Source organism: Diadema setosum, chromosome 1, assembly GCF_964275005.1.
Source record: "Diadema setosum chromosome 1, eeDiaSeto1, whole genome shotgun sequence".
Classification (NCBI taxonomy): domain Eukaryota; kingdom Metazoa; phylum Echinodermata; class Echinoidea; order Diadematoida; family Diadematidae; genus Diadema; species Diadema setosum.
The window spans coordinates 5,821,176-5,842,033 of NC_092685.1; the positions used below are offsets into that span (position 1 = coordinate 5,821,176).

Sequence of the window (20,858 nt, forward strand, 5' to 3'; positions counted from 1 at the left end):
CTAAAGAAATGATTCATGGCGTACTTGTAGATGGTATTAGTTGACCTTGGGCACATGTGAGTTTTCTGCATTGTCGACCGCTGCCTGCTTGGAGAAGAAGTAAGTTTCACACTATGATTGGAGATTAAATCGTAGTTGGAATGCTAGAATGATACGAAACGGGTAAAGAAACACATCCTTTTTCTCACATCCACATCCCACACATGCACTCACATACACAAACACACACAAACAATATATGTATAGATGGCCTATTTGGTGACTACATTGTAGCTCCACTAAAGAAACCTGCAGTAGTGTTTCATAATATATTTTGGATGAATTCAGACAAGAAGTGATTGATTTTGGCTGGAAGCTGACTGCGTCCGACTGTTAAGCTGTGTTTGCATAAATATCTGTCTCTGAAATAATTTAGACAACCATAGCAATCTGTAATTAATACTTCAAATGCACGATTCGATGACTTTATAATAGTGGCCCATAAATCACACCCTGGTAAATTCATGATATGATGGAATGGATTGATATTTCAGAAGATGTATCATCCCTGAGGGTAGATGTTTAACATTGCAGTGACAGAGGCTTGCTGGGGAGTTAGTGTTATTGTTGTGATTATGTTTGTGAATTTCTTACCATAAATCAACATCATAAGCTTTCTATGACATCATATCTCCCCAAACACTTACCTTGCCTGCCGCGCCCCCTTTCTCTCTTACACACACAGGCACACATACACACACACACCACTGTATATACGTTAAACTAGTAGGACTACTGAAATGGAGCACTCTTACAAAGTTTGGTATGATAAATAAAAGGGAAATGCTAATCTCTTCTTGTATGTACTTCCTTCCTGCTGATCTCTTCTTTTGTCTTTATACCTTTCTTGTCTTACCTCCATATGGGAATGTGTGTTTGCGTGCACATACACACACACACACACACACACTCACACACACAGGTGAGGGTTGGAGGCTCTCAAGAAAATGAGAGTGTGTAATCTAAAATAACAAATAACCTGGTGTTGAGCCCACTTCATTGCCAGTGCTCACCACTTCCTACAGGTATTGTCTGACTTCAGAAATGCCATTACAAAGCGCCAACCACAGTGGTAGCTACTCTTACCTCAGTCTCATCATTTAAGAATTCAAAATGACATCCTGGCTTTTCAGCTAAATTTTCCTTGGACACTCATCCTCAAACCCTTTTCTTTCATTTTCCTCATTTTTTTTTTTTTTTTTTTTATTCATCCCCTGTGCACACCCATTGTATCCTTGGTTGAAATCTATTAACGGTGTTCATTGTGCAGCTGATCATTCAGCCGGGAATACTGTGGAATGGGTGATGGGCCTCAAGTTTTCTCACATCGTTTTATGAAGGGGGAAAGAAAGGAAGCAAGAAGTAAGAAGATAAAAATGGAAGAAAAGAGAGACAGGGGCAGGTAAAGCACTTGGCTACTTCAGGGTCTGTTCAGGCCACCGTCTCCTTTCTTTTCCCCCTTCAATGTCACCATTACCCTGCCATTCTTAGAATTTGCCTAATTGATTTTTTTTCCCCTCTTCAAGTCTGATGGGGTATCCCCTGCTGTCAGGGAGATAGAATTTTGATAGAAAAAAGTGCTTCAAATACCCAAAAAGATAAAAGGGAAAGAGTAGCACTTTTGCTAGCGTAATTATCATTTTATGTTTGCTTACTTAAAGGTCCTGTTTACCTTTGGGAGCAGTGATTGAAAAATTTTCAAGATATCACTTTTGATGCATATGTATAGGTCATTTGTACACAAATCATCCTACCATATGAAATTTTTTTTGCAATAAAGCCTAAAATGTAAAGGAGATATCACTATTTTTCTCATTAAACCAAAACTGCTGACGGTTTAGTATGGGAACATTTTTATTATAACTATTGTTCACATTTTGTACATTTAACAGTACTTAACACTGATCTTACTGGTTCAAATTTTTGCATTGGTTGTTTCTATTCTTAACTCACATTTTAGAACTATTTTGAAGCACTAATGCTGGGTTTTTGTTTCATCTGCAAATGGTAAATTATGCCTTTAAGCTTGTACAACTTCAGATATCAATACAAGGTCAGTTTCTGATTTTTCTGTGCTGTGATTTTGGTGATCATAAGGAAGTTGAAAGCTTTTTGATGTGACATACACACTGATGTGATAGTGGTAATTAGAGCTGCAAGTTTTTCAAAACTTGATGTAGTAGTCTAAAATGACAAAGTTCAAGATGGCTTTAATGACATTTCAAGACCTCAATATTCCAAGAATTTTATTCATACATTACAATGGAAAGGCTGGAGAAAATTTGTTTCTCATATTGTTCTAGAATGTTATAGAAAGGAGTCTCTTCTGCAGGTATGTTCTTGAAAAGACAAAGGAATAAAGAAGGGCTAAATGTTGCAGGGAAAGTTGCAGGAGCAAAAAAAAAATAATCAAAAATACATTCAAATTTCATTCAATTTGTAGTTTTTATCAATTTGCATCTGATTGTGGGGATGGATATGAAGATCGTTATCCTGAATTGTTGCAGTAAAAGTCATACAGTTTGCTTTTCGCTTAGGGATAGTAATTACTATAGTATAAGTCAGTTGAGCAATTTTCAGTTACCAGTAATTTTCTTTTAGAATAAAGATGAAATTGAAAATGAACTATTGGTAAGAGATGTATTTGGAAGGGAAAATGTCTCAAAATGTTCATCTAATATAAACAGTGTAAGAAAATGTTGTGCCGAGTGGGAAGTTTGACTGCAGTTAGAAAGAATGAAATGCCATTCATCCAGAAGAAAAAAAAAAAATAATGACGCTTATCTGCTCATCTGTGTCAAATGGTGTGCTAAGCAGGTAAAAAGAGGGATGTAATCTGGTCGCCATGCATGACACTGTTAAAGAGATTTATGATTGAGACACGTTCCTGGGCATGCTTTTTGACAGAAAAATTGGACACAAGTAAAGACATGTGAAAGAAAGGTCATAGGATCTTAAGAGATGTTAATGCTTTGCCCTTGCCCACACTGCGATGTGATTTTATTAATCTAACAAACTTTCACCTACGCGCTTCTCCGCCCCCCCCCCCCTTTTCTCTGGGGTTAGGATCACCCATCCATTTCACACCGTAGAAAGGACTTTGCAGAAGTTTTTGGGGGGCTTTAAAAAGGAAGGAGAAGGCGTCATTGTGCAGGAATGTAGCGGCTATTGTCCTGCCTTGCGATGAGTGACCATCAGGTGGACAAAGGTGGGACACACATGACAGCTTTCTCTCCACTCCTATTCCCTATCGATTGGTCATTGGGTCTATTCACTCCCCCTCTCGGCAGTACCCTTTTCTGTCCTCTCTTTGTTTCTAGACTTTTTTCTCAAACCTCTTTTGTGCCAGGGATGCTCCACTGATGAAGCTCAACCGAGAGAGAGAGAGAGAGAGAGGAAAAAGTTTGTATGTTTGGGGGGGGGGGGGAGAGGTTTACAATCAATTGCACAGAAGAAAGTTGAATAGATTTAAAAGGAGATGATAAAATGAGAGCAAATAATAGGAGGGGGGCTTTCGTGCAGCTTCCCTAAGAATGGCTGCCCACAATCTCGCCTTGATTCACAGGATTAATGTGTAAGCTGATGTACAATGCAGATTAGCAGTCTTAAAAGAAGAAGATGAAGGGAGAGAGAGAGAGGGAACGAGGTGGAAAAAAAGAGAAGAAGCAGAAGGAAAAAAAAAAAGAGAGAAATCTGAGATTGTTACGAAAGAGAGATGGAAGAATGGCCACTCTGAAATATTTGCTGAGTTTGGCCCAGTAATAGCAAGTACCCTGGACAGGTGTGTAGATTTAGCCCCATGACCTAAAGCAAAATTTCACTCCTCAGTCCACTTATCGGCACACAGATTGTTCTTTGACTGGTACATTCTAATATCAATATGAGTCATCAGAAAAAACAAGAAATGGAACGTCCAGCATTTCTAAGTTGGCACAAATATGCGCAGGTGGGTCACTCAAAGGAGACAGAACATCAAACATTGTCCTCACTGTGCAAATTCATCATATTTGTGCTTTTTTCCCCCCATGTGTGTCTGGCAGAATATGTGCACCAAGAATTATTGTAGCTACTTTTCAAAGTGCCAGTACATTGGAGATTGTGATATTTCAGCTGTGAGGGTAGGATGGGGGGGGGGGGGGAGGAGGCAAGGGAGGAGTAGAGCCACATTAGCTGCACAATTCTTCTATATTGTATTGGTGTGATGATGGTAGAGGGACAGAGGTATCTCTAAGCTGATTTATTTTGTTATTACCTTCTGTTTCTTTTTCCTTTTTTTTTGTAAATTAGGGGACAGTTGAATTAGGATGATTTCATTTTGAGGTTTCAAGAATTCAATTTTCAATTTCTGTCTACATAGTTCAGATGTTGAATATTCAGTATCCAGTTATTCAATTACACTAAGAAAAAAAAGGGTAAGATTGAAAGGATAGATTATATAGATGTCATTGTAGAAATATTAGTAGCAAGAGGCCGATAGATTCAAAGTTGGGAATCTAAAGCTTAAAGATTATGATAGTGGCCCGTGCTGATTAAGGAGACTGAATTTCATGCATGGGTGTAGAAAGAATGCATGTAGCATTAGTAATAGAAAGCAAATTCGAATGAAACTTTAATATTTGAGACAGTTGTCTGAACATTCAGCACAGAGTTGGCACTAATGATTTCATTTTATAAAGTATCAAATGGCACCTCAGCCAACAACAACAATATGAAGATAAATCTTACAAATATAGCGTAAACTGATTAAAAGGCAGCAAACACATGTTGAATAGGTGACCCCATTGTTGGTTTAAAAATGCTTGGATTGTTAGTAAGGCCCACTGAATTTAATTTGCCAGTTACAGAGTGTCAGTATAAAAGATTTTCTGATGAAATGCAGCAGGTACTATTAAGGTTTTTTCCTCATGGGTAGATGCATGGTGCATGATGTATTTAATGCGTGACAAAGCCTGCACAGTTGAGTTACTACGTAAACATACGGACACATGTTACAAGAGTCGTGCACATTACTGCTGCTAAAGGTGCAATCACACATCGCCGGTTTAGATGGCGGTTCATGGCGGTTCAGCAAATCGCCGTGCTCCGCCAAAGACCGTGTTTACACCGTACACAAACCGTGGTCATCCGTCACCCATCCGCCATGAACCCCGAGAACCGCCGGGAACCGCGGGGAACCGCCAGAAAAATTAAACATGTTTAATTTTTCGTGGCGGTCTAGGCGGTTTGAAATGGACCGTGTTCACATCGCCGTTCATCGTGTTAAGAACAGCATCCTCCGTCTTTGCACCGCAAGATCCGTGATAATACCGTGTTAACACCGCCATAATTTTCAAGCGAAAAGAAACAATGAACTTAAAAGAGAATAATGGCTCCGGCGACACTTCGTGGCGGAGCAATAAAAAATGGAGATAAACGCAAAGATGAACCCATAATGCAAGATCGGGCAAATATATTGAATGCTACAGTTTCCTTACTTCTTTAACACTTATACAGTAACAAATAAAGTTTAATGTTCAAAAAGTTGTTAGGTATGTTGAATAGTACATCATTTACATTAAAAGGTAAGTTCAGTCAAAACTTAACAGCTTTTAAGATGGCCAGCAACGTGTTACACACAGAAGACTTATGTAAATATGTTGGGTTCTGCTTTCGTGATTATGTATGCCATTTTTGTAAGACTGCATGTTGATACAGATATGTTGAAACTTAAGAGAGTAGAGGGAAAAGCAATGTTGAAACTTGAAAAAAAAACACCATTATTATGTTACATGAACCTGTAAGTAAAGAGGAAACTATACACATAATACTATATATGCTTCTTTGATAATGTATAATGTACATAATATGTCTTTTTATTGACTGTTATTAAAGATATTATTATTATATTATCATCATTACCGTTCTTATATAGCGCATAATACCTTTGGCAAGGTCTCTATGCGCTTTAGAGGGGGAACAAAAAAATAAACAGGCAAAGGTAATTTCAGAAACAGTAACATGCTGCATAAATCATCATCTACAATCACTATGTTACTATTTTAACAGTTAAGTATTTAAAAACATTTTTGACTTATTGATGGAACTTGCATGTTCTATCACTTGGGATGCTGTCCACAGTTCTGGGGCGGCATAAACCACGTTTGCCATATTAGTTTGTCGTAATGGATCGAGGGTATCACATAAAGATTCCCCTTACAATTTAGGAACTCTCCTAGGCTCATATTTCACAAGAAGCTGTGAAAGATAAGAAGGAGCAATTTTGTGAAAACATGGATAAACAAGCAACAAGATCTTAAATTCAACACGCGAAATAATTATGTGAAAACTTGATTAAGAAAGAATTAAAAAAAGAGAGATGTTGAAACAAGCAAGTACTTGTACATCACTTGATAAATAAACCTACAAATGATCAGGAAACTTTGGAAACTATTTTGGATTCTGCTTTGATATGTATGTCTTTTTAATGACAGTTAATACGGATATTTTAAAAATTAAAAGAGAAAGAGAAAAGTCACGTTGAAACTTGAAGATAATTGCTTGTTGCATCACTCAAATTGTGTTTATATACCTAATAAAGCAAAACGCTCCTTGTTGAAACCCATTGAGGACAAGTGAAAGGGCTCTGATTGCATCCAACTACATGGGCTTGGTATGGACTCCTCCACCTTCCGGGACGATACGTGTTACTACCGCGTCAATCCGCGTTTGCTCCGTGTTCAAAACGTGTTGAGAACGTAGTCAAAGTGCTTTCCGCCATCATTGGGACACGGTTCACGGCGGTTTGAGAACCGCCATGAACCGCCATCTAAACCGGCGATGTGTGATCGCACCTTTAGAGGTAGGTGTGCTGTTTATGTTGATTAGAAGCATGCTGCTTTTGTCAACCTGTTATTTGCGCTTGTAGCCCATGCCCTCTTTCACACACAATATTCATATTTAACAAACACAAACAGAATAATAACAAATGTTATCAAATATTCATATTTGATAATATTTGAACTAGTGGGAGATTTGCACAGACTGCCTTGTTAGCATTATTTGTAGTTATGCCTGTGCAAAGAATTCCAGAACAAGGCGGCAACTTTTGTTTTTTATTTATTCATTTATCTGTTTTGCCTTGAAATTCTGTCAGCAGTAAATTGGAGCTTGGCAATTTCACACTGGTTGGTTAGGATAAAGAGAGGATGTCTCGAGACTTTGGAGAGACTTTTATCTTAGGTTTTTTTGTTGTTTTTGTTTTGAGTTTTTTGCTTGAGTAGTTCATCCATGTCACTGAACTTTTCCAAAGGATAAATCTTCTTTCTAAAGCAGTGCCCAGCCAGAGTATACTTTGGTACAGAATGGACAGGAAATGGGATGATTTGATGTCCGTGAGTGATCACAACCATCTTCCAGTGGTTGGCAATGTTGTTGACAAGTTGACGGTTGATAAAGCATGTCACAAACTGTCAACCAAGACTGAATAGAACAAATGTAGATCAAGTTAAACTTGACCTAAATTGAGTTCAGCTGCTTTCTAGTACTAAACATGTTCACCACTTGATTGTACAATCTGCAATGATGCGGAAGAACAGTGTCATGAAATCTTGTGTTACAATCAGTTATTCATGGACAATTTTCAGAATGATAAAATTGGTTTTTGGTAAAGAGGCACTAAATAAAGGAAGCTGTAGTTAGCTTTGATATTGGTGAGCAAGTAGATTATCTAACCTCAGCTTGAAAGTCTGTGACCAAAGTGATTTAATATCTATATATGATAGTACACTAAAAATGTTGTTATCTAAAGCACACACTCATTTCACTATGATATCTTCTAAAGGTATTTCAGCTATGTTAGATTTGTGTGTTTCTCTTCCCCAGTTTTAAATATAAATGTCATTTTGTTCCCCTTATTCCTCTCTTGTATGTAAGAAAGATGTCAAATCATGAGTAAGCAGTGAGGCTGTGGCAAGGAATCCATGCAAAGACCAATCAACAATACCATACTGACAGTGATTTGTCTATTGTGGTGTGTGTGGGTGTGTGTATGTGTGTGCACCAAATTGTGATTGCATGTACACTACTAGGGGTTATTTTTGTTCAGGGATATGAGTATGTGAGTGGGGACATCTGAAATGCTCAGTAATGAGTGTGATCCTGACCTGAAAATGTCACTGCTGTATTTGATTCCTGTATGGTGAAGTGCCATCAATTCTGTGACAAGGTCATATAATCAGTTTGGCTGGACAATAGTTGCTTGTTTGCTTGTTTGTTTGTTTGTTTTCATTTTTTAAGTTTACATGCAGTTACTGCAATTTAATGCTTCATTATACCCTTCAGTATCGTCTTTGAGGTGACAGAGAGTTGCTTGTTTTGTCCTGATGTCACTGCGCTCTGAAAATAAGTGGTCAGTTGAAGGTATTTTGATCTGTCGAGAATGGTCTCGGCCTCCTTTGTTTTGTAACTGTGTTCACACCCATTGTGGACATACAGGAGGTGTATTGAGGTCTATTAATCATGGCAGAGCAGTGGGCCATTGTGCCAGACACCTGTGTTGACACATTCCTGCGATGTACCTGTGAAGTGAAGGGTTTCTTTCATTCATGGAAGTATCGCTTGGAGCAAGCGCAAAATATCCCTGACATTGGGCAAGAAAGAAGGGAGTAATTTGCAGCTTATGCCTGTGGGATTCATTGCTACTGTAGGAAAGGTGTGAAAAAAAAAAGAGAAAAAAGATAAGGGGGGGGGGGGGAGGGGGTGGAATAGGTAAGAGGGGAAAACGGGACACCGCCCGAGAAAGAGTTGGGAGCTTTTCGTGGTGCTTGTAACTTCATTTGTATGCTTGGGTTGTTCTTCGAGACAACTTGGTGTGCCTACACAAGACCAGCGAGGATTACCTTTGTAAAGGCTGAACACATTTCAGCCTAGCCTGAGGGTGCATAAGGCACTGCCTAGTCCCACGTGTTCTATTTCCACAAAGTTCCTTTGCTTTTACAATGTGCTATGCCGAAGAAGGTGGATGTAATGGAGGGGGGGGGGGGTTGGATAACCAGTTGAAACGTCAATTCAGTATTGACTAGCTCCATTTTTTTCTCTTTAATTGTCTCTTGAGGGACAAAAAAATTCCATTTGGCCAATTATTTTTACAATTATCTGTCCGCCATTCACGCGCCAGAAACGTTAGTTTGTAATACGGCACGCTCAGCCGAAATGTATCCGCAAGTGTATTGTACTTAAGTGTCGGCGGCCCTGTATACAGTTGCAAGTGGTCGTGACATTCCCAAAGACCTCGCATCGACCGCGAAACCCATTGGTTCAGTGTGTGTCAACAGCGAGGTGCTCTGTGCCGCGCGGCATTTCGGAAACTGCTTGTCAATTTGTCAATCATTCAACAATCGACAACACCTGGGCTAATCTAGACCACTTGCTATTATGGCATTGTCAACTTCTAAAGGTGTCATGGCATTTGAGAAGCCTTCTCCTGGTGCGGCGTCCGTTTGAAAACCCAAGCAGATGTTTGCCCCATAGAAGCAAATTGAATTTTGTAATGACCTAAAGACCTACCTTTCTCTTTAGGGCTCACTTAGCTATTTCTAACAGTGAATAGAATACAAAATCTGTAGCCATTTGCTACAGATGTTCATGCACATTTAGTGAACATGAAAATATAACAAAAACAAATGAATATTAAGTAAGCACAGCCTGGAGTGAAAGCTGTATTTTACAATCAAGTATTTCTTTTTTGTCATTTTTTTTTTTTTTGTTGTTGCAAGCATATGAAAACTTCCAGAAAGTTTTTAATGTGTTCTGATACTGGGATTGTGAAATGCTAATCCTGTCAGACGTGTGGCATTGCAACACATTATGTTATGATGGGCACAGGCATGATGTTGAATGTCAGAAATATAGTCTGGTACAGTTATTGTCAAAAAAAAAACATGTTTAATTCCACTGAAATCAAACAAAAGTATGTTTTGATTCACAAGTCGGTGAAATTAAAGTAAAAAAAAAATGATCGGACAAGCAAAGGACTATGACAGTTTGTTTATCAATAAGTCATCAAGTCATCAAAAAAGCTGTATGTTCATGTGATTGAGAATGATAAGCCAATTAATCTCACAGCACAGCAAAGAGCAGGGCCATGACGAGAAAGTCACTTCAGTAAGAGACTGGTACATTTGTACTTGCATCTTTGGGAATTAGCCTGTAACTGTTAACTGTAAAGGAGATGGTTTAAGCAGCTAATTTGGGCTTGATTTATTCAAGAGGCCTCAAAATAAAGAAAAAGAAAACAATTCCCTGCAGAGCCGTTTTTCTTTCTTTTTTTCTCTTTTGATGACGCATCTAGGGGTGTCTGAAGTTACGTCATGACAAAAGATTAATACTGGAATAATCTTAACAGCTAAGAAGATTTTCCATCTCATCTTTTTGACAGGCAGAAATCTGCTTTATCCCGCTTCTTATCAGATGAATTTACCATTGTCATGTAACATATCCCTGGTAATACTCTGCAAGGGCCTTTGTAGCAGTAGTCAGCCAGAGCTTGGCAGATCAGCCAGGCGTGTCTTGACAAAATCCTGATGGGGATTGTTGCTTCAAAAGACCAAATTCTTGCACCGAGGACTTGGGCTCTACTGGCCCAATGGAAATATCTGACAGATTGACAAACGGACCTGACCTACAGACTGAGCATCTTTGCTACATTATGTCTGTGAATGAAATGATGAAGTGACAATTTATATAGTCATCTAAAACCATTAGACAGCCATGGCAATCACACAAAGTTACTTATTAAATAAGCTCATGGGTAGTATGATGTGTCTCCCTCATGTGTTTATTATTAAAGCTAACATAACCTTCCACAATAATTTCAAGAACTGCATATAATTTGCTCCGCGAAAGCATGTTTTAAGAGCTGGTAAATTCTTGTCGCTTTATTTAAGCTAGTTATTTGGCTCTTGATATACAAATCATTTCTGACTCACTTCCTTCATTCAGGGGACAAAGCAAGAAGATTTTGTGTAGGGATGGTAAAAAAAAAAATATATAAAAAGTAGCCATTGATGCACCCACAGACAAAGTTAATTCCAAGAAATTAATTTCACCATTTTATTGCATGCTTCCACTGCTGAGGTACAATTGTAAATTTGATTCAAAAGGAAACACTCAGATGCTCCACTTTATAGCATGTGCTGTGGTGATGATTGTTGAAGGAATCACAATATGTTAATCCAGGTTTGTTCTTTGTCCATTGGGGAATGTGTGACTTGACGTCCTTTGTGCTTTGAAATTGGTCCAAACACATACACAAAGGAGAGAAAAGGGAAATTAGCGCAGGTGAGGGTAGAGTGTGGTTTGTGATTACTGCTAAGCGATGGGGTAAATAGTGTTAGCACTTTGTGTCAGAATTAGGCATGGCATATCCTCAGCTGATAACTTCTCATCCCATATTAATAGACTCGGCCCCTCTGTGGCCACATCCTACTTGCATGGTGGGACACGTGTGTACACACTGTGTGCAAATCCTATCAAAGTTTCAGTCTTTTTAAGACTTAAGTCCCTCTTCCATGGACTTGTCTTAAAAAAAAAAAAAAAATCTTCTATTTCATTGTCTGTTTGCAAACATGTGAATTAGGACAATTAGAACTTCACATGGCGTTTATTCAGTGAGTCCGCTAAACCTGATTATCAAGTATTACATGTCGAAAGCTTCCCAGATATTATTATCTTCAGCAACCAGTTGAAACTGACTGTGCATTACCGATAATACCATGTCTTATCAACTACTCAAGTCCTTAGCGTAGTTGATACAGCAGCTTTTACTGGCGTGCATGAATTTGAGAGTCTCACTCTGAGATTAGTACTACTAAACTATAGCTGCTTAGTTGTGCCTTGTCTTTTGTGTTTCCACTGTGCATTTTGAGAGAAGAGAGAGAGTTGAGACAGAAAAACTGATTTGTGTGAGATTGTAAATATTTGGCATTTCATCCATTTAGAAAAATCATCTTCACTTTTGTTTACAATATGCGGTGATGGAGAAAGTGACAAAGTTGTCCCTGCTTAATTTCTTCATTTTTCTTTGTACCACATTATGTTCACGACTCAGAAAGGTGTTGATTATTCAGGGCTTATGAAAATTACTATGATGGAGACTTCTACCCCACTTGAAATTCATGAGCTGACATTCCAATGTACACGTAGATTGAAGCCCCCCCCCCCCCTGTCTTTGACTTTTAACAGATTATGTGTGTGACAGATGTTGCATGATGGTTGTATTTTTTTCCAATGCTATCCTTCCACAGCCTGACATAATTTTGCCAACAACTTATTATCTGTTATCCTAACTGTCACAAAGATGTTACAAAGCAGCATTTATTAGACTAAACGTTTTCAATCAACAGCTTTTGACAGTGAGTCAAGGTTTAAAAGGAGCAGGAAATTGTCCACGGAAGTAGATGAAGAGATTTGACTCGACAAAATAGACAATCTACAAGAGAAAATATATATGGTCAAATCAATGTCTGTATTGTATTTGATCCTGATCATATTGTGTGTATTCTTGTTTTACTCCATTGTAGGCAACCAGACAAACTTTGTGTGATATGGACCAGGAGAGGGCGGAAGAAATCTACAGAGGTAATACTGGAAATTTGTATTCTCATCAACAATTACCAAATTTTTTGTTTCTTTGTCACTCCTTACGTTTCATAGGAGAAGTTTTGATTAATTTGCTATCAAATTTGGAAGATGCTGATTTTCGTTGCCCAAGCAAGATGCGAATACTGTGGATAGATTGGTAGTATCTGTTAGATAGACTGCTTCTTATTGTAGAGGGGAAATAATATGTTTCAACGTGTGCTACATTCTCTGTCCAGTAATCCCAGAGTGTCATTACTTTTATATGTAGTGGATTTAGTGACTTGGGTTGTGATGCCAAGAACAGTCCATTATTGATATACAAAGTTTATATGTTTCCTCATCATTATTAAACTGTGTTTGGAAAAGTTTTTGAGCCAACAAAGTCATCCTAGTCAATTCTTCAATGCTTCAATGACTTGTTTCAGAAAATGTAACAATATCTTCAATTGATCATTCCTGTGAAATGTGTGTTATGTCAAATTGAATCAATTTTTTGTCGTTGAGGATGTACTGCCATCTGTCACATAGGAATGACCGCAGGGTAAAATGAGCAAAACCAACCATTTGCAATGGACATGGTCCATGAAGGACTGGCTTGGTTCTGACCTCGTCCAGTTTGTTTCCTTATTGTTCTTACTGACGTTGTTGATGTTGTTGTTGTTGTTTTCAGCTTCACAAGTGGGTGCCCGGCATCAAGGAGCCATACAAGGGGACAGTGACCTGGACAGTGCCAGAGAACCTAGAGATTACTGTCACTTTGTTTAAGGTGAGTGGCATCATGCTGGGTGCCCATAACACCACGCTGGCTGTAGTCTACCGGTGAATGAACCTTTGCCACAAGTTGCTGTTGCTCTTGTTGTTGTGAGTCTGTGAAAGGATGTACAATGCCATGAAAATGAACCTGCCATGTCTGGCGAGCCATTCGACTCACACCGCATCATTAAGTGAAGTAGAGAAAGTTTACATGATAGTTTGCGAAATGGAAAAGTAATTTGAAAAGTTTACATAATAAGCTAACTTGAATGAATAAGTCTCCCCTGACAAATACAATAACGAATGTGCCTCCATCACGTGACTGTGTTTAGCCAATCACTAACCGGTATTTGACTAACCCATTTGATATAACAAAATGTTTCATTGCATGGTCTGGCTAACAGACAACCACATTTACATCTCATACATGATAACAGACATTATGGCCGGAATTCACGAAGGTGGTACAAATGAAACCATGGTTTAAACCACGGACAAAAACCATGGTGCGCCAAGTGTCGCACAGAATATTTCGTTACGAAATTTGTCATTTCATCAACAAAATGACCGTTTCTTTAACGAAATTATAATTTCGTGGACAAAATGTTCATTTAGTTACAAAATGTTGACATTTCGTTACAAAATAATCATTTCATGGACGAAATGACCGATTTCGTAAAGAAATATTCCATGCGACACTTGGCGCTCCATGGTTTTTGTCCATGGTTTAAACCATGGTTTCATTTGTACCACCTTCGTGAATTCGGGCCTATATGTCAAGGCTGGGTATTATCTGGTTATAACTGCCCATTATAAGAGACATTACAGGTATATTAAACTTTGCTTGTGATAGCCGATTGTAAGAATATTGATTAACGTTCTCATTAATAAAGCAGTCTTGAAGTTAACTTGTATTTGAAATTTTGCAAATTGTGCCATAAATTGTAAGTAGTGTGAAAAAGAGAAGTAATCTTGTCTACTGTTCTTCTGTTTTATTTTCATTTTGCATTATGTGGTTTTGGGAGTTTGCTAATGAGGACTTTAAATGCAGACGTAGTCGTTCGTATATACATAGCAAGTGTTTCAATTAGTTTGCAATGGATTGTGGACTGCACTATTCTGTGAGTCATCATTCTTGTGATCAGTTGATGTTTGGAGATGGTGAAAAATATGGTTTCTTTTCCTTTTTGCAGGAAAACAGAGCTGATGCCCCGTTTGAAGACAAAGAGTGGCTGTTTGTCATAGAGGATGTAAGTATCATATTCCCGTATGATTCTGCTCTGGTTGTAGTCAACATTTTTTGGTATGAATGGCATTGTGCTGTACTAGATGAAAAGCAGATAAATACCTCCAGCTCAGAGAAAAGTATCTGAGGCACAATGTGGTGGAAAAGCCAGTGATGTAAATCTATCATAGTGTACAACCTCTTTGTAGAAAGTTGGTTATTTCACTTCCCTGTGTGATGCTGCTCCTAATGTACAATATCACTTTTTTCCCGTGAAACTTAGATAAAGAAATGAAAGAAATATAAAAAAAATGTGCCCTCTGTAAAGCATGTTTAATATAGTAATGTCTTTATATACAAAAGAAATCACTAGTAGCTGTAGATGAATGATGAAGACACATAAATGATGGTCACTTTGATCAATGGCACATTACAAGTCTGTAGGATGGCTAAGGAGTGATATTCATGTGATTAAATTGAATTGATTAATTGTATCAAATTGATTATGAGAGAAATGATTTTTTTCCTGTGTTTTGTGATGTTTTGGTTTATTTATTTTATTAGATGCTGCAGATAAATTGGTTGCGGACTTATCTTGTGATATGATATGCAGGGGGAAGACTAAGATGACATGTGACAAAGTTGTTTGATGTACAAATTTGTATGTGTATGCTTTCATTGCTAGGAGGCTAAGAAGGGCAAGCGGCGGGTGCTGGCCCAGGGGGTCATCAACATGAAGGACTTTGCCAGCATGGTGCCCACCCAGGAGCGCCAGCGGATCAAGCTGAAGGCGGTCAGCAAGAAGATCGTCAGCGCCTCCCTGGAGCTTACCGTCTCCTGTATGCTCCTGAGGGAGGGAGCAGCCACGTGAGTTACATCATTCATCATCATCTCATCATTGTCAAAATAGTTATCTCCCTGGTGCCTGTTTAAAGCGACTCTAATTACTTCAGTAAAATTGATGTGAATTGAATGGAAGAGGCTTCACTGAATTCAAACATTACATGAGAAAGTCATTTAATTTCAAAATTTCACTTGTTTTCACCCAAAAAAAATGTGATATTTACCACAAGAGCAATTGTAGGTTAGATGATAATGTTGTCACCCCTCAAATCTTCCATTTCACCTGAATGCAAGCTGTACTACAGGTCCCTTTTCAAAGTATTAAAAAAAAGATAAATTATATCCTTCATATGTCATAAAGTATTGTGGAGTTAAATATTATCTTCAAAGTTCAAACCAGTGGGAGGAGTTTTGAGATGATATGATTATCATCTTATATGTAATATGCATTTGTAAGCAAAACCTTTTTTTTTGTGCAATTATTATGCAAAATCTATCCTTCTTATTGTTTGATGAGACTCCTTTCATTAAGTTTCACCCTAACAAGAAGTGTCATATCACTTTAAATTTTAACAGTTTCACCATCAGTATAGATCAGAGGAAAAAACTGCTCAGATTAGTTTAATGTGAACACATGAGACACCTGTACCATATAATGGCTCACCACATCAGATCCCCATCGCCATGACAACAAGAAGGAAAATTCAGTGATTTGTAGCTTTAATGGCATACTTGTATATAATCCTTTGTTCGGGCATTACTTCTGTGTTGTATCTTGGGATGATTTAGACATTTATTCTGATGGAGATTTACGCAAGCTGAGGATTTAGCCGATTATTTGCTGTGCTCTCTGTAATTTGTGTGAGGCTGTGACTGCCTACACCACTAATCCACTAATTGCAGTCTGTGGATAAGGTATGGTTAGGATTTAAAGGGTTGACTTTCTTCTTTGGTGCTCGAAATGCCTGTTTGTTCATGAAATGGCACCCCACCCCAATTATACTCTGTGCACTCTGAAAAATGAGGGATTTGCTTATGTTCAGGATTTTTCAATGGAAATTGTTCATGTTTTCACCTCATTAATGCAGTATAAATAAATAAATGAAATATTAGCAAGAGTTATGTACTTTAGGCTTTTTACCTGTGCACAGTGATCATTAAAAAAAAAAAAGAATCCACTTTAAAAATGCAGCCGACTCTGAATAAGTGAATAGTGCCAAGGAAAGCTGTGTATTATTGAATTGACTCGGTAGATTTCACTTTTCAGTGGTATTTAATATGAGATATTTGATATTGTTCATGTCACCACCCCTACCCCACCCCACACCCTCCTTCTGTCACCCAAGGAAAGTAGGTATTCAGTATTAACCTTCTCATCACACCTCATTTGATTGGATTGGAGCGATTTAAAGTGCAGAATTTGTGGAAGGACAAATGCACATTGTTTGAATCAATAGAAGTGTATCTTTTTCTCTCTTTCCCATGGTACCTTTTATAGATGTATAAGTTGAATTGGGAGAATAAAATTGTGCTCATATTGCAAGTCAGGCACGACAAACTCTTTTGTATCAATGCCCTTCCGACACCAATGATAACTACCCTAGGTATGAAGGGCCAGGATGTAAACACACACATATTATATATCAATAGGGTAGATGCCCTATTTATTTGGAATACCAAGGGTAATTCTACTGTCCATCATAGTCTAGATGGATTTTCTCCCTATGGTCTGAACTTGTACTATTCCTGATGCAGTTTATGTACAAATACCAGAGTGCACATGCACATGATTTGATTATTATTTATGAATTACATGAATTGGAATCAGACAGTGCACTATAAACACAGAAGAGATTATTGAGACTCCATCCCCTCCCATGGAGTAGTTTTCAATATGAAAGTTATCCTCTCTTTGATGTACATCATTTTTAATCATTATCAACTATGTTTATTAGACCAATGTCAGTTTATTATTTGTTTTAGGTATTGTGCACTATTGTTCCTCCCCTCCCCCCATTGTTGTTGTTGTTTCATAATCTGGCAATTTGTGTGAATTTTGTGATGTACACCACATGCTCTCTTTCAAATTTGGTCATACAGGGATGACGACATGCAGAGTCTTGCCAGTATTCTGAGTTTCCACCAGCCCGACATTGCCGACCTCAACGACTTCGAGGACGAGGACGACGAGTTTGACAGGGAGATTTTGACGTCGGAGAAGATCTCGGAGCTGACCAGTCAGTACACCTTCATGGTACCGGACAATGATGGGGACGACCCATTCAGTGCGTTAGACGCCCTTGAAGAGGAAGAATTCACAGGTGAAGATAAAAGATGAAATATGCAGTGATGACTTGCATTAACAATGTAAACATGAATGTATAAATTTCTTTTAGATGTTGTGGGAATGAGAGATGATAATTCTGATGATGAACGTAGTGATAATTATGCTGTTGGTGATAATGATGATGATGATGGCATTGTGTGTAATAAATGACATGTTTTTGTCTCTTTTTGAATGATCATCATGAAAATGGTGATATTAAAATGGTGGCCAGATGTTGAAGATATTGACGGTGGTGATGATGATGCTAGTGTTGGAAATGACATACTTCATATTCATGAGAAGTAAAAATTGTAATGGTGGTGATAACCATTTAAATGATAATCATAGTGTTGATGATAACAGTGATAGTGACGGTGATGGAAATGATGGGAAATGATGTTGTAGATGATGTTAGAATGGTGATGCCAGCAGTATTAGTGAAAATAAAGGTTTTATTAATGGTGTGGTGTCTCTGGAGTAACATTTTCACAGCTGTCTTCAAAGAAGGCAAAAGTACAGCCTTGCCAATCTTCTTCTTGTACCGATTTTTCCTCTTCTCCACCTTCCAAAAGAAAATATTGCATGCCAAATTCCAGAAGATAATTTCTATAAAAATTGAAACAACATCTTATAATTCATATTATAAATCATTTTCGTAGAATTTTATTTGGATACATGTATTTACTTGTGGATGGTATTTGCCCAAATGTCTTTGGTGGAAACTTGCCAATCTTTTTTCAAGGTTATTTTTCTTCCTTATCTTCTATGCTATCTGAAACAAACCTACAAACAAGTGTTTGTTTTTGAACCACCCATCTTTTGTCTGTTCTACCACATACCATGTCGGCAGTTCCAGCGTCCCTCTGTTCCAAATTCCATATTGATCTGTTTTTGTGAAAGCCCAAATCGGTGCCTGCTGCTGTTTTGGACCCCGCTGCAAAGGGCCCATGAATAATTAATGAGGCAGCAGGGGAATGGCCCCCGCAGATTTCAAAGACTTGAGCCAGGGGGGCGTGTGAAGGCAGAGATGACCAGTTCGGACTCCTTCCATTCAGCCCCATTTTCACAAGCTGACGAGACTGATGAGATACCCCGCAATCCAGTTTTCGCTCTTCCTTCTACAGTCGCTGCAGCCTCAATAATGGATGGCAAATATTTGCCAGTTCTAATTTATACTCCTTTTCAGAAATGGGACTAATTCCACCCTCATCCAATTAACATATGGTTGTACAGAACTTTCTGTGTGCGTGTGTGTGACTGTGAGAAATACGGCACTTGGGTTTTTGTGGGTGTCTACATGTATCATTCAAATGAAATCCTAGACGAGCTTTCAATATAGGTTATAGGTCGATTTACCAATGTTTCGACTTCAATGCCATTTTTCCTCTGAGGACTTGGAGAGATGGTATTCCATCCATTGGTACATACCTCAATGAATTTCAGTGCTTGGAATCAGTTTGCATGCATTCATTAATGCCATGTTGGGCAAGTCTCAGGCAAGCTTACTGCCAGCAGCAGAAAACCGGGATTGTATTATCGCATTAAAGGCTTAGATTGGATTGTTGATATAGATGTTGTATGATGATGGTGATGATGGTAATAATGGTAACAATTGATTGTATTTTATAATAATGACAGCAATATTGATAACAAAGTTGTGATAATTTGATGAGAATGATGATGGATTATTAACATTGTTTTTATCTAAATTAACCTGTTCAAATTGTATAATTACTGGCATTATTTTATTCTTATTATCATCCACGTCATGATGACAGCAGTGTCTCTTGGATGAGGGAAAAAAGTCCAATTCCATCCAATGAGAATAGTAATCACAATGCGGAGAGTCTTGACTACAAGTGGGACAAATGTCTGTTACATTTCCAAACTCTTTGAATGTTTATTGTTACAATCTCAAGGAGCTCTAGAGGACAGCTGGTTCATCTATGCATCCTGTGATAATTCTGATTAAGAGGGTTTTTCACCTCATAATCTGTGGAGTGTCTGTAATTTCTTACTTAGGTCCCTCATTTATTGTGGTTGCCTATCAGGAGTTTAAAAAAAAAAAGTGGGGGCGAATCTTGGAGACAAAACTCTAGTCACCCCATGATGCACTTTCTCCCTCTTTCAACTCTACAAAAGAATTTGCAACAAAAATTGCAAAAGAAAAAAGAAAAAAAAAAAGGAGAGACTGAAGAATAAGAAAGGGGTGCGCTGGGTTTGTAACAGGGTGAGTGAAAGTCCAAATTGTGAGTCAGTGCATTGAATTGGAGAGATTTAAGCAGCCTCGCACAATGGCCAGAGCGACATTACGCAATCGGCCCAAGCCATGTGCCATTGTGTTGATGTCTCCTCACACAGGCCCTGAGTTAATGAATAGATGAGTCCAATCAAAGGAGCAAGAGGCGTTGGTTTATTTTCTTTCCCTCTCTCTCTCTATCTCTCTCTTGCATTCCTTTTCATCTGAGGGGAAGGATTTTTGCCTGCTATGATTCTCCCTTTTCAGCACTCCTTTTAGTGGTAAAATTCATTCCCCCCCCCCTCCAACTCTCCCTGCTTCTCAAGTAGAATTACAACTGAGCCAACAAAGCGGACAATGTGTCAGATCGTGTTCTTTGTCTCTTGACTGGAGTTTGGTCATTGTGCTGACCATAGATGGACTGGACAATGGTCACAATGGGTGATTCTGCTCCCAAAGCAGCTTTGCAGCCCCCGTTTCCCATTGGGTCAATGCTCTATGGCCACTGTCCACTGGACCCAATCTTAATGGCTATTCACCTATTATCACTCCTGATTGAAAATCTTCGCTTCTCCCATTTTCTACCATTTTTCACTCCTGTCCATCTTAGGCCTTTTTCTCTCTCCCCTTCTTCCACCTCTCTTTTTCTCTCTCTCCCTTTCATTTCTTTCTCTTTTTATATGTGAGCTAGTCAATCTTCTTTTCTATTCTTTCTTTTTTTACTCTGTGTTGATTTTTTTCCCCCCTCAGCAGCGGAATGAATGGAGCTTCTAGCTGGAGGCAGCGGTAACACCCCCAAACTCTTGTCACAAATC

At 38.4% G+C, this 20,858-nt stretch overlaps 1 protein-coding gene across 3 annotated transcripts in view; it reads left to right on the forward strand.

The window, feature by feature from the left end:
• Window positions 1-20,858, forward strand: part of LOC140247002 (EH domain-binding protein 1-like) — a 99,604-nt gene that overhangs the window by 45,571 nt on the left and 33,175 nt on the right. For all 3 annotated transcript variants that reach the window (XM_072326311.1, XM_072326323.1, XM_072326318.1), the window contains 5 exons: window positions 12,597-12,654; window positions 13,328-13,423; window positions 14,604-14,660; window positions 15,321-15,502; window positions 17,579-17,799. In XM_072326311.1, the coding sequence (XP_072182412.1) occupies window positions 12,597-12,654; window positions 13,328-13,423; window positions 14,604-14,660; window positions 15,321-15,502; window positions 17,579-17,799 (614 nt within the window). The remainder of the gene's footprint in view (window positions 1-12,596; window positions 12,655-13,327; window positions 13,424-14,603; window positions 14,661-15,320; window positions 15,503-17,578; window positions 17,800-20,858) is intronic.